This window comes from Schistocerca gregaria, chromosome 1 (assembly GCF_023897955.1).
Source record: "Schistocerca gregaria isolate iqSchGreg1 chromosome 1, iqSchGreg1.2, whole genome shotgun sequence".
In the NCBI taxonomy this organism is placed as follows: domain Eukaryota; kingdom Metazoa; phylum Arthropoda; class Insecta; order Orthoptera; family Acrididae; genus Schistocerca; species Schistocerca gregaria.
This window is the reverse complement of record NC_064920.1, coordinates 1,173,494,125-1,173,508,822: the sequence shown is the minus strand read 5'-3', so window position 1 is coordinate 1,173,508,822 and position 14,698 is coordinate 1,173,494,125. Positions and strand designations below refer to the sequence as shown.

General features: G+C 38.1%; 1 protein-coding gene across 1 annotated transcript in view; it reads right to left on the bottom strand.

Moving 5' to 3' along the window:
* Positions 1-374: 374 nt before the first annotated feature.
* LOC126284373 (uncharacterized) overlaps positions 375-14,698 on the bottom strand; it is a 137,423-nt gene continuing 123,099 nt past the window's right edge. The window contains exon 6 of the mRNA XM_049983254.1: positions 375-1,196. Within this exon, the coding sequence (XP_049839211.1) occupies positions 1,053-1,196 (144 nt within the window). The 3' untranslated portion in view covers positions 375-1,052. The remainder of the gene's footprint in view (positions 1,197-14,698) is intronic.

Sequence of the window (14,698 nt, the reverse complement as noted above, 5' to 3'; positions counted from 1 at the left end):
ACACTCAGATACTCTTTTTGTTAAAGCCTGTCATACCAACCAAACAATGATCTTGCTATACTCCCCAACACTGTAACTCCACAACTAAGGCTTTTCCCTTGTCCTTAAGTCCACTTACTGAGGTTATCAACATATGTTCGTCACACTTATGCGGCGCCACTTTTGTTCTAGACACCAAGCTTAATTTCAAAACATGCATAACAGGTTTCAGATATAAAGTCTCATTCATATATCCTTTGTTTTGAAGTCGTGAAACAGCAACACATGAAGTAAAATACGTATGAATCATTTTTTGACTTTCTACAAATGGGACTGATTTTTCTTTAATGAAAGGAAAATAACATTAGGTTGAAATTTCTCTAACAAGAAATAAAAATTTGTAACATTTATATTTTATGAAACAATCTTGATATGGTTGATATGGTGAGGCTTAATTATTGTTTCAACACACACTATTAATGTATAAAACAGTCTTGCTTTACTTGTTAAGTAATTCTAAGTAAAATCTTAAACTTTTGCCTATCACCTACACTGTTTTCACCAGAAGCAACTGACTGAATGAAAATATTGTCCATAACCAAGAAAGTGTCAACTTGGCTGAATTCTCAAAGATATGCATCAATAACGAGGGGGTGAAAAATCTTAGAAAATAGAGCATATTAAATGTCTTGTTTATCCAATTAACAAAGTATCTTCTTACATTTCCAAATCTCCCATCTTACTGATCACATCTAATGCCGTGGTTTCTTGTGTAAAATTATTTATTTACAATAAAGTAGATATGATATAATAAAACTTATCATTGCACTAGAAGCTAAAACTAACAATATGGATGTTCGTATCCATGCAAAGAATGTTTTATCTTTTTTCTTCTCAGTGACAGCAGTACAACAAGATGAGTTAAAACTACACATTTACTTTAATATAAACAGTTGTAAATAATCTATGTTTTGTACACAGTGACTTAAAATGACTCAGTACAGAATAAAATGATGAAGCTGATAAAGCTCAGCAGTTACAATAATTGTACATGTAAATCGTCATTAAAAGATTTAAAAACCATTCACTTTCCCATGCAGGGAGCGCTTGCATTGTTTAGCTGGTGCAGGCCCATTGCTGATAATAGAGTCTGTGGTGCATGGCCTCTTTTTTGCCGTAGATGTTTGGCTTGACATCCCATTGTGCCATGGGCGAACCTACAAGAGTGAAAGTAATGTCAGACTATTATGGCTAAGCTTTATCTTTAGATCTTAGCCAAGAGCTTGTATCTGTATCAGTGTTTACATATTGTCACAAAAGGCATACAGAAAAAAAATCAACCACCACAAATAGCAGATGGAAACTCATTGCAAAAGAAATCAACATTTCTTTAGAAATGTGAAGGAAAGCACTGATGGGTTTCATTAAATTCATTCATTTAGCCATTGTGTTGCATGATTCCATCAAGAAGAACCTTTACGGATATAGAATGAGCCACAGTATACATTAACAAAAGGCAATCAGATCAAAGAAATAATCTTCACACTGTATTAACAATAAAACATCACTATTGCTTAGTGTTATATAAGCTTACACCAGGTTAAATTATGCCAGTATGCTTGAAAGAAAAATACTACTTTGTAAAAAACACTGCAAATTCGTCAATTATATATCAAACAGCTATTGTTTGTCTTCTATTGTTAGCTTCATATCTACTTAATTACGACCGTATTTTTTTTTTTTTTTTTTTTTTAAATTCTGGCCCTTTGTAAAATTGGTAAGTGGTTCTAAAGGTTTTACCAGTCACCAGTTTGGTGTGGCAGTAAAAGATAGCTTAAGGAGAGCCAAAATATTAAATTTCAGCATCTATGAAATCATTCACCCACGAGATCCCTATAAACAAACCATTGATTGATCATAACACAGACTCCAGCACGGAGGACATAGTAATAGGCATCCCTGGCATATAGAAGCAACTGAAAGAATAGAAAACAAATAAGTTGCCAGTTTCAGACGGACTCCCAATTTGAAGAGTACTACATGGCAATGATCCCTTAATGAACTTGTATTTATCCTGAATCTCTCCCCCCACCGCATAGTCCCAAGCAACTGAAAGAAGCGCAGGTGCCTCCTGCATATATGAAGGGTACATAATGTGCCCACAAAATTACAGACCAACGTTCTTAAACTGGTTTGTAGAAGAGTTCTTTAACACATTCTCAGTTCAAATATAATACATTTTCTTGAGATGGAAAGCCGCACGGTCTGAGGCACCTTGCCACAGTTCATATTGTTTCTTAGCTATACCCCGACATTCTTATACCATGTGACATGCTCATAATGTTCAGCACTGGTCTTGTAATGAGATACTACCAGGTTCTCTTTCTTTGCTATGGAAATTATCTTAGAATTATGCACACTTAAATAGAGCTGCCATTCATTACCCCAACTGGAAATATATTTCTCCAATTCCTTACAACTGTCCAATGACAATACCTTCCTATACACAACTTCACCACCAGTGAACAAGCTTAGAATGTGTTGATCCTACTAAATAAATCTTTTATACATACTGAAAACATTAGAGGTACTATTACACTTGGTTGGAGCCATTGGCTGTTATGTTTGTTTTTGTTGAATTTCCACTATCCAGTATAAGTACTGGATTCTATAAGTCAAATATACCTAAAGCTGATGTCATATTTACAAAGATACACTGTATAATCGTATCTTGGTTAGTAGTTCATCTATTGTTTGCAAGATGTATGTAAATAAGCCAAACTGGGTTTCAGATGACCGTTTTTCTCTGAATCTCTACTGGTTCCATTACAGTGCTTGTTTTCTCCAAGAACATCATAATGTTTGAACTTAGAATGTGCTCTAGGATCTTGGAACAGAAGGATGTTAGCGATAATGGTCTATAATTTTAAGCATCAAAACTGACCTATGCTCTTTACCAGTAATTTAGGACTTTTAGTTGTGCTAGCAATTCTAAATAAGTATGAGCTAGGAAAGAAGCCGATTTCATGGCATATTTGACAAATCTAGCTGAAATTATGTCTGGGCCTTGTCGCTTGACTGCTTGAAGTAGCATTAATTGTTTTCCCACTACTGCAGATTGTTAATATTTATATTATACTCACTTGTGTGTGCAGCAGTCAACCACTAATACAGTAGTATCTAAATGCTTGAATACATTTCTAAATGCTGAATTTAAATTTTCTGCTCTCTGCTTGCCTCTCATCAAACCTCCAAGATCTTACTTGGATAATTCCAGTGACTACCACAAAAGACTGAGTTGACCCGCTTCCTCAGAGAATTTCGAGAACGCTTATAACCTACAGCATTATCCCCACAAATGACTAAGGCCCCCTGGTTCTGAACCAAATGTACATTAGGTGTTTTTTTTATGTGACTGTCTTTTCAGTTCACATAATAATAGTGTTAGTATAAGACCCAAAGGAATACAGATATGCCTATAGGTGAAAAGATTAAAATCCTGTGGTCCATTTCTGAAGCATTCTTAACAAAACGATGGAGTCTGAAGTACTCCTAAAATGAAACAGAGCTCAATTAATAAATGTTACGGAAAGTTGGGTAAAAACAAAACTGCCTGCAGTGAGGGTTTTTGGGCGAACCTAAGTGTACAAGGTGCGACAATCAAGTAATGAGACTTTTTTTTTTTTTTGGGGGGGGGGGGGGGTTATGCTTACCGTTTTAGTCAAGTTTAGTGTTGTCTCATTCAAAGTATTTCCCTTCTGTTTGCACACACTTTTTCCAGTGCTTCAGCCATTGATTGTAATATTTCTGGAACCCATCTTCTGCAATATCCTCCAAGACCCTCGTCACGGCTTTTTGAGCACCTTGAGATGTTTGAAAATGGTGTCCCTCGACTGCCATTTTGACTCTTGGAAATAGAAAAAAGTCACACAGAGCGATATCTGGAGAATAAGGTGACTGTGGTAGTACTGAAATTTGTTTTGAGGTTAAAAATTGCTGTACTGACAGAGCAATATGGGATGGCACATTATCATGATGCACAGAATGCAATTATCAGCAATGTTGGTACGGACACGAAGAACTCTTTCACGAAGTCTTTCTAAAATTTCTTTGTAGTAATATTGGTTAAGTGTTTGCCCAGGAAGCACCCATTCTTTATGAACAATTCTCTTGGAATCAGAGAAGCACACAAGCATGCATTTCACTTTTGACTTTGACATGTGAGCTTTTTTTGTGTCTGGGTGATACCTTTGAGCACCATTGTGAGCTTGGGCCTTTTGTCTCTGGATCGTACTGAAAAACCAACTTTCATCACCAGCAATAAAACGGCTCAACAATTCTGGATTGATTTCCGTTTGCTCTAACAGATCAGCTGCCACATTTTTCCATGTTTCTCGCTGTTGTGGTGTGAGATTTTTGGGGATCATTTTTGCGCACGAATCTTCTCATACCAAGATCTTCAGTCCTACAATCATTTTCACGGATAATCTTCGATCAGATCGTATGAGTTCACGCAACTTGGCCAAGTTCACATCCGTCCATGAGGTTGATGGTCATCCACTGTGGTCGTCATCTTCAACATTCATTCTGCCTTCACTAAACATTTTATGCCAATGAAAAACTTCAGCTCTTGACATAACATCCTCTCCAAAAGCCTTCTGAATCTTACCATCTTGTATTTTCACGCAATTTAACACAGAAAGAAATGGCATACCGTTGTGCAATATTATGCGGTTCCATTTCTGTGACAAGAGACACGAACACGTGTTAACTTATTACAGCGCAACTCACAACTGAGGAGTTGCATTGATGTGTCGCTTGGACTAGAAGCATCTTATAGACCAAGGTCAAAGATATTGTGTCTACGCAAGCTTGCAGGGTTGCCACATCTTGCAAAGAAAATCAGTCTCATTACTTTATTGTCGCACATTGTATATTAATAAGATAAGCTATTATTTGTTGCAGTAGAGAAGAAACTCATTTCTAGCAAGATATAACTAAAAGCTGCAAGCGAAATGGGGCAAAACTCAGAACCACAGGTGCGCATAAACTTAGAATTTGGTCCTATTATCAGACTAACTCCAATTATAACTGAAAATGTTAGAGGAAATCTCAGCTTGGTAGTACATGTATCCCCAATCACGTGTAATCATTGGTAAACACTTAATCATTAAAAACTAATTAATACTAATAATTTATGGCATCCCAGATTTTTCCCAGTCTTCTAAGTAAAATACACTTTCTCCCACGTAAAAATACACTACACACTGGGTGAAAGTACATTCTTTCCATGTGAAGTGACAATGTACATTCCTATGGAGCTGTAAAACTTATCAGTCCTTTGAATGTTAAATATTTTATAAATTGGCGCAGAAATTCCTGGCACTTTAGAATATGAAACCCAGCAAAAAACAATGTGTTTTGGTAAGACTTTTGTCGTGCAACAACATGCGTATTTTTGCATTATGGAGCTAGAAATATGAATTCCACCAATCACAGCTTCTGAAGCACTGAGACAGAGATTGCAATCTCGCCAGCCAGAGACAGTAGAAATTCAGGACATAGAACACGTGATGAAGTGAGCCAGCAGAACACCACTGTTAAATAGGGAACACACACACACACACACACACACACACACACACACACACAAACAAACAAACAGGAAGAGTTAATGCTTTAAATTAATATACACACAGTATAGGTACAAGAAATCCCCCTCCCTGAGGGTGTCGTTAAGCAGAATTCTAAGAGCGCAACTTAAATTGCAACAGCTGAATATTTCCGAAAAGCACGATTATAAATTTCACTGCTGTGCACCAAACATTTCAAGGGTTACCTGGCTGAATACACATTCCATTGAGCACTTCGACGTTCCCACACAAAAGACAACTGCATGTGAAATTGCTGAAGAACTCGGCTAACACTTTTTTTTAAGAATTCTTACACTTTTTCTCATCTTTAATGTACAACCTAACAAAGAAAATAATCAATTTTTGACAATTTAACATAATTCAATAGATTAAAAATCTACTCAAAAGTGGTGGAAGGAGAACACACATGTAAAAAGGGTAACCTGGGGTCAGGGGAGACTTACCAGGTGGAATGAGACCTGTTGGGTGACTGCACCAAATGAGATTTGAAAATCTGGAGTTGAAAGGTGGAAGACAGGCTAATATGCATGACAGAGATCACCGCTAAAACATTGTGCACAAGTTAATAAGAGTGAAACGCTAAGGGGTCTATATGTAAAAGAGGAGGGAGGGGTATGACGAGAAACAGACAGGTCCAACAATGAAAGACTTGGTATACTAAAACAGAGTGAAGAAAGGAGTAGTTACTGTGAATAAACGCTGAGACAGAAGAAATTAACGTAAATTAAGGACAGATGGGTGGCAAGAACCAAGGATTTTGTAGCATTAGTTCGCACTCGTGGACTTCAGAGAAACTGGTGTCTGGGGGAAGAATTCAGATGGTGCAAGGTGGCGCTAACTTTGCCTCACTCAGCTGTTTCATATAAAAGAAAAAATTTATTTTTATGTCACGTACAACCCACAAAATAGCATTCCCTCAAGTGTCTTTCATATCATATCCAATTACAATAAGAATATCTCAGTTCATTGATTTAACGATCATTAGATTTTCATCTGTATTCCTGTTTGAAAAAAATCACTGTGTCGAATTTATTTTGAGACGCTCGTGTGCCATCCTGAAGAAAACATAGTTGCCTTGGGGATACACATCCAACAACCAGCAGCAGTATGCATTGCACAATCAGATATGTTTTTTGCGATGCACGTGTGAAAGGAGTGCCAATTGTATACCCAGTACACACCATATTTAATTTAACTGCAAACTCACAACACTATCGGCCATGAAGTTATGACCCTTCATGTGTATACATGGTGTACATTCGATCGCGACACATCTATCATCACTTCAGGCAAGTAAAGGCAGCTTTTATCTTTTTACAATTAATCTGTGATGCCTGTCTTTAATTTTAGTAGGCTTGAATTATTTTATGTATTCAGATACGGTGAGTAGGTACATCAGTCAACATTAGCAATGGTTTCTGCCTCAGCACCTTCTTTTAATTTTAGTAATACAAAATAAATAAATAAATGAATACCTATAGTAATAACTGATGGCGTTTAAGGATTCCTCGTTATAATGATAGAAAAGGGAGCCTCCTAGTGCAACTTCATCCACCTGCCTTTCTCTCTTATTTACACCAACTACTAATGTTACGACTTGCAATGTAGACTAGTTTTAAGAAAACAATCATAGCAAAAGAAGTCTAAATGTGCTCGAAATTTGCAAGTAAGGTTGCAATGTTAACTGAAGCATATCTAATTTTTTACATACAATACATGATGTTCAAAATTAAATATCAATTTCTTAAGCCAGATGAATACTACTCTAAAAATTCTTGAGAGAACAGATTGTGAAGCTTATAGTACTCAAATAAAACACGGATATCTCGACAAGCAGTGTAGTTCTGTGGAATGATGCTACACTCTCATTCGGAGGGCTCCAGGATTGATAACCAGTTGGTTGTATTTTTAAACGTAGGTGTATAGTTTATATGCATGAAATACATAAACATTGGGGTGGGGGGTGGGGGGTAAAAGTGCTTGAGACTGGTAATTGCTGGATTGCTGGTTTGCGTCTAGTTTCGGTCACTAATTTTTTAGTTTTTTTCCCCCATACAGTCCAAATACCTACATTATATAAACATGTGCTAATTAGCACACAATGAACTGTCATTTTTATGAAAAATGCATGTCTTCTTATTTCTAATTACCTATCACATACACAAATCCAGTTTTCATTGCAGACATAAATCCCTAATCATCAATCCTTTACATGTAAGGTTGTTTAAAAGCAGCAAAAAATTTCAAACTAATTTTTTTTTTTCCCATCTTTATGTTACCTACACTTCACGGAAATGCTTGTGGAACATGAACCTTCTTTTAAAAATGTACTACAACTGGAAATTGAAGGCTGTCCATGTGGCAGCTGGGCATCCAACCACAGAGCCACACGGCCCATCAAAATAGTCAACTTGCTTTATGATGTTAAACAACTTCAGGTTACTTTAAAACAGATTTTGTAGAGTATTTTTGAGAGTTGCGCCGAACTACTTTAGGTAACTGATATTTGATTGCCATGTAGTCCCTCTACCTGTCTCCAACTTATGGTAAAAAAAGTCTGTGTCAGTTCAAGAAGTTAACATGGTATGGCGTCCACTAGTAAACAAGTAGGGCCTAAGAAGAGGAAAGTCACAGAAGAGTTGAGCACTTTTCCAGACAAGTGGACTGTAAACTAATTCAATTTTTTTTTAATACAAAACAAAACCCATATGTCTGATATGCAATGAATCTGTCTCGGTTCCAAAGGAATGTAGCGTCAAATGGCGTTACAAAATAAAACACGCAGTTATGTTTGATAAGTACATTGGACAATTTCAACAAGATCAGGTACGTGACTTGAAGAGGAAACTTTCTGCTCAATAGCAGATATAAATTAGGGCAAATTCAGAGTCAATATGCTATGTGAAAGGGAGTTATGCAGTAGCTTTGTTACTGGCAAAAAAGATCAAAGCCATATTCAGATGGCAAAATGGTTAATGAATGGGTAGAGACCTTCGTTGAAATTGTGTCTCCAGAAAAGAAAAAGGATTTCTCAAAAATACGCCTGTCTCATCAAACTCTTGCTAGATGTGTGGACTACATTGGAAGACAATTTGAAGGTAACAGAAAAAAATGTGCATCTGAATTTGTATTTTATTCTCTATCTTTGGCTGAATGCACAGACATGATGGTTACTGGCCAAGTGGTGATTTATGTCAGAGGTGTTGATGCTAATTTTAATAAAACAGAAGAATCTGCGGAATTGTACCCACTTAGGGATACCATGAAGTCATGATATTTAATGGAGCACTTGTATGGATATTAAGTCAATTTTTGTTAAAACTTAACAACCAGTCGGGGCTAACATTGGAAGGTGCTCCAACAATGGTTGAGAAACAAAAGGCCCATAAAGTTGGCAATACATTGATGCCTAACTTTCATTGCATAAACCATCAAGAGAATTTATGTACGAATTGATATCAGAATTGAAATACGAATTTGAAAACCGATTTCAAGATTTTAAGAAACACGCTGTGTTTTTTTCTGTATTTGCTTTCCGGAACTGTAGAAATACGGAATCAACTTGAGATCCCCTGTCGATAGCGGCCATTACTCCATGCGAATAAAGAGAGCTGCGTTGCACAAGAATGAAGTTTTCTGAAACCATGCTGATTACGTATCAATAGATTGTTCCCTTCGAGGTGATTCATAATGTTTGAATACAGTATATGCTCCAAAAACCTACTGCAAAACGACGTCAATGATACAGGTCTGTAGTTCAATGGATTACTCCTACTACCCTTCTTAAACACTGGTGTGACCTGCGCAATTTTCCAATCTGTAGGTACAGGCGAATAGTAGAAGTCTTACAGAGATAGCAGCCATAGGGTAGGGAAATAGGTGCAGAAGGAGCATAGTGTCTGGCAGCGATATTGTGGAAACTTGAAGTGCAACAAAAAGCTATTCTAGGTGTGGTGGGCAAAATCTCAGACAGAATGAATCTCACTTCGTGATTTTAGAAAACCATGGCCTTGTCGAGGTAGTTGTTTAATACATTCGAGACCTGGATATTACTGAGTGAAAAGGGGGGTGCTCCGAAACTGTTTTTGAGGGATCAGCAAAACCAGGATTGAATGTGATCGCCCAGGAAATCTGCTTTTGATTTAGGATGGACGGGTAATTATGTCCAGTGAAGGCTGAGGTGAGAATGGTGGTGTACTACTGTAAAGAGTCTGCATCCAAACAAATATGTTTGCCTTGAATGCCAAGGCTGTGTGGGAGAAAACCTTTAACATGGAAAGGATGGCAACTGTCAAAATGTAAGTACTATTGTTTGTTGGTTGGTTAAATGTGGACAGAAGTGTGTAGCTGGCCATTGGTGAGGATGAGATAACATCAAGTGACATAGGATTCAGAGTAGAACCAAGTGAAATTTAATTGGGAGAAGATATTTAGAGATTCTAGGAATTTTCATCAACAGTATGAGGATGCATAAGGCAATGGAAACCACTGCACTAAAGACATGTAACGTATATCCATAGGACATGTGGCCTGTAACTGAAGAAGTGTCATGATGATCTCTTCATTGGCAAAAGATTCTGGAATACTCCCCCATTCGGATCTCTGGGAGGGGACTGCCAAGAGGGAGGTTACCATTAGAAAAAGATTGAATAATCTGTGGTAGGATAACATTCTATGTGTCAGGGTGTGGAATGTCAAAAGCTTGAACATGGTAGGAAAACTAGAAAATCTGAAAGGGAAATGCAAAGGTTCAATCTAGATAGTGGGGGTCAGTGAAGTGAAGTGGAAAGAAGATAAGGATTTCTGGTCATATGAGTATAGGGTAATATCAACAGGAGCAGAAAATGGTATGACAGGAGTAGGGTTCACTATGAACAGGAAGGTAGGGTAGAGAGTGTGTTACTGTGAACAGTTCAGTGACGGGGTTGTTCTTATCAAAATCAACAGCAAATCAACACCGACAATGGTAGTACATGTATACATGCCGACGTTGCAAGCTGAAGATGAAGAAACAGAGAAATTGTATGAGATATTGAAAGGGTAATACAGTATGTAAAGAGGGACAAAAATCTAATACTGATGGGAGACAGGAATGTAGTTGTAAGGGAAGGAGTAGAAGAAAAGGTTACAGGAGAATATGGGCTTGGGAAAAGGAATGAGAGAGGAGAAAGACTAATTGAGTTCTGTAACAAGTTTCAGCAAGTAATAACGAATACCCTGTTCAAGAATCACAAGAGGAGGAGGTACACTTGGAAAAGACCAGGTGATACGGGAAGATTTCAGTTAGATTAGATCATGGTCAGACAGAGATTCCGAAATCAGATACTGGATTGTAAGGTGTACCCAGGAGCAGGTATGGACTCGGATCACAATATAGTAGTGATGAAGAGTAGGCTGAAGTTTAAGACATTAGTCAGGAAGAATCAATACGTAAAGAAGTGGAATAGAGAAGTACTAAGGAATGACGAGCTATGGTTGAAGTTCTCTAAAGCAATAGATACAGCAATAAGGAATTGCTCAGTAGGCAGTACAGTTGAAGAGGAATGGACATCTCTAAAAAGGGTCATCATATGGAAGGAAGAAGTACAAAAATGTTCCAGAAAAGTCAGGAATACAGAAATACAAGTCACTGAGGAATGAAATAAATAGGAAGTGCAGGGAAATTAAGACAAAATGGCTGCAGGAAAAATGTGAAGACATAGAAAAAGAAATGATTGTCAGAAGGACAGGCTCAGCATTCAGGAAAGTCAGAACAACCTTTGGTGACATTAAACCAAAGGTAATAACATTAAGAGTGCAACAGGAATTCCAATGTTAAATGCAGAGGACATTGTTAAATGCAGAGGACAATGTTAAATGCAGAGGAGAGAGCAGATAGGTGGAAAGAATACGTTGAAAGCCTTTATGAGAAAGATTTGTCCGATGTGATTAAAGAAGAAGCACGAGTCGATTTACAAGAGATAAGGGATCCAGTATTAGAATCAGAATGTAAAAGAGCTGTAGAATGTGTGTAGAATGTATGAGTCTGGCGACATACCATCTGATTTTCGGAAAAGCATAAGCCACATCATTCTCAAGAGAGCAAAAGCTGACAAATGTGAAAATTATCGCGTAATCAGCTTAACAGCTCATGCATTCAAGTTGCTTACATGTCTAATATACAGAAGAATGGAAAAGGAAATTGAGGATGTACTAGATGGTGATCAGTTTGACTTTAAGAACAGTAAAGGCACGAGAAAGGCAATTCTGATGTTGCAGTTAATAATGGAAGCAAGACTAAAGAAAAATCACGACACGTTCGTAGGATTTGTCGACCTGGAAAAAGCATTCGACAATGTCAAATGATGCAAGATGTTCAAAATTCTAAAAAGAGTAGAGGTAAGGTATAGGGAGATAAGGGTCATATACAACATGTACAACAGCCAAGAGGGAATAATAAGAGTGGGCGACCAAGAACAAAGTGCTGGTATTAAAAAGGGTGTAAGACAAGGATGTAGCCTTTCACCCCTACTGTTCAATCTGTACATTGAGGAAGCAATGGTGGAAATAAAAGAAAGGTTCAGGAGTGGAATTTAAAGTTAAGGTGAAAGGATATCAATGATACGATTCGCTGATGACATTGCTATCCTGAGTGAAAGTGAAGAAGAATTACATGATCTGCTGAACAGAATGAAGTCTAATGAGTACAGAGTATGGATTGAGAGTAAATCAAAGAAAGATGAAGGTAATGAGAAGTAGTAGAAATAAGAACAGTGAGAAACTTTAACATCAGGATTGATGGTCAAGAAGTAGATGAAGTTAAGGAATTCTGTTACCTAGGCAGTAAAATAACCAAAGATGGCAAGAACAAGGAGGACCTCAAAAGCAGACTAGCTATGGCAAAAAAGGCATTCCTGGCCGAGATAAGTTTACTAATATCAAATATTGGCCTTAATTTCATGAAGAAATTTCTGAGAATGTACATCTGGAGTACATCATTGCATGCTAATGAAAAACAGACTGTGGGAAAACCGGAACAGAAGAAAATCGAAGCACTTGAGATGTGGTGCTACAGACGAATGTTGAAAATTAGGTGGACTGATAAGGTAAGGAATGAGGAAGTCCTATGCAGAATCGGAGAGGAAAGGAGTATGTGTAAAGCACTGGTAAGGAGAAGTGGCAGGATGATAGGACATCTGTTAAAACATCAGGGAATGACTTCCATGGTACTAGAGGGAACTGTAGAGGGTAAAAACTGTAGAGGAAGACAGAGATTGGAATACATCCAGCAAATGATTGAGGACATAGGTTGCAAGTGCTACTCTGAGATGAAGAGTTTAGCACAGGAGAGGAATTTGTGTCAGGCCGCATCAGATCAGTCAGAGGCTAAAGGCTTATGGGTTCCAGGAAAGCCCCCTGCAAGTGACCCAAGAAAAGGTTGGCATAGGAGGGAGCCATCCGGGTTCCCATGGCCGTACCCTTGATCTCTTTGTATGTCTGTCCCTCAAAGGTGAAGTGGTTGTCGGTAAGTATAAAGTTGATTAAGGTGAGCTGGAAGGATGTCAGGTCTGGAATCAAGTGGGCGCTGACTGAGGAGATTTTCAACTGTGAACAGATTATGTACATGAGGGATGTTGATATAGAGGGAGGTGGCATCAGTGATGACAAGCAAGGTGTGTGGTGGGAGTGGGATGGTCATGGATTTCAGATGATATAGGAAATGGTTGGAGCCTTTAATATAAGAGGAAGGTCTTTGTACTATGGGTTGCAGGTATTGATGGGTGCTTTGAAGGTAGCAACTACAGAACAGCCAGGATAATTGAGTTTGTGGATCTTAAGAAGAAGTTAAAAGGTGGAGTGTGTGGTTTGGGCGAGGTAAGAAGTTCTATGGATTTAGGTGTTAGTCCTAACATCATACCTCATCCAAACCAAGCAGCCCCACCTTTTACCTTCTTCCTAAGATCCACAAACCTAATCATCTTATAGTTGCTGGTTTCAAAGCACTCACCCAACGTACACCTGTCTCAGTTGATTAACAACTACAAGCCACTGTACCAAGACTTCCCTCCATATTAAAGACACCAACCATTTCCTAGATCATCTGAAATCCTTGACCATCCCACTCCCACCACACACCTTGCTTGTCATCATTGATGCCACCTCCCTCTATATCAACATTCCTCATGTATATAGTCTGTCCACAGTTGAACCTTTCCTCTGTCAAAAACCACCTGATTCCAGACTTGACATCCTTCCTGCTCACCTTAATCAACTTTATACTTACCAACAACTACTTCACCTTTGAGGGACAGACATACAAACAGATCAGGGGTACAGCCATGGAAACCCGGATGGCTGCTTCCTAAGCCAACCTTTTCATGTCACTTGGAGGGGGCTTCCCTGGAATCCACAAGCCTTTAGCCACTTCCTGAAGACATCTTTCCCATATGGACCCATTGAGAGATTGACCTGTTAAAATTCCTGTCATCTCTAAATACCTTCTCCCAATTAAATTTCATATGGTCCTATTCCAAATCCCATGCAACTTTTCTTTTCTTGCTGTTGATCTCATCCCCATGCACTCTCCTATCACCTATACCAGCTTCTGTCTCTATAGCAGCACAACAGAGCAGTGTTTTGTTTGTGCATTGTTTTATGTGCTTCTAACTACAGGCAACTTATTTTGATTCATGCATGTGCTTGGTACCTCAAATTCTTAAATTTATTGCATCTTTGTGTATTTACCAGGTACAGTCCCATGTTTTAATAACTGTCTAGTATATAGTTCCACCATCTTTAGTATGGATAGAGACTGTGGCTATTGTGTTCAGATGTGAGATGAGTTAGTGGAGGGGGGGGGGGGGGGGGGGATGTGGAGATCTGAGCAATGTCCAGCACATCAAATTGAATCTCAATGTAGACAAGTGTAATGTGCTGTGAATACATAGAAAGATAGATCCCTTATCATTTAGCTACAAAATAGCAGGTCAGCAACTGGAAGCAGTTAATTCCATAAATTATCTGGGAGTACGCATTAGGAGTGATTTAAAATGGAATGATCATATAAAGTTCATCATCGGTAAAGC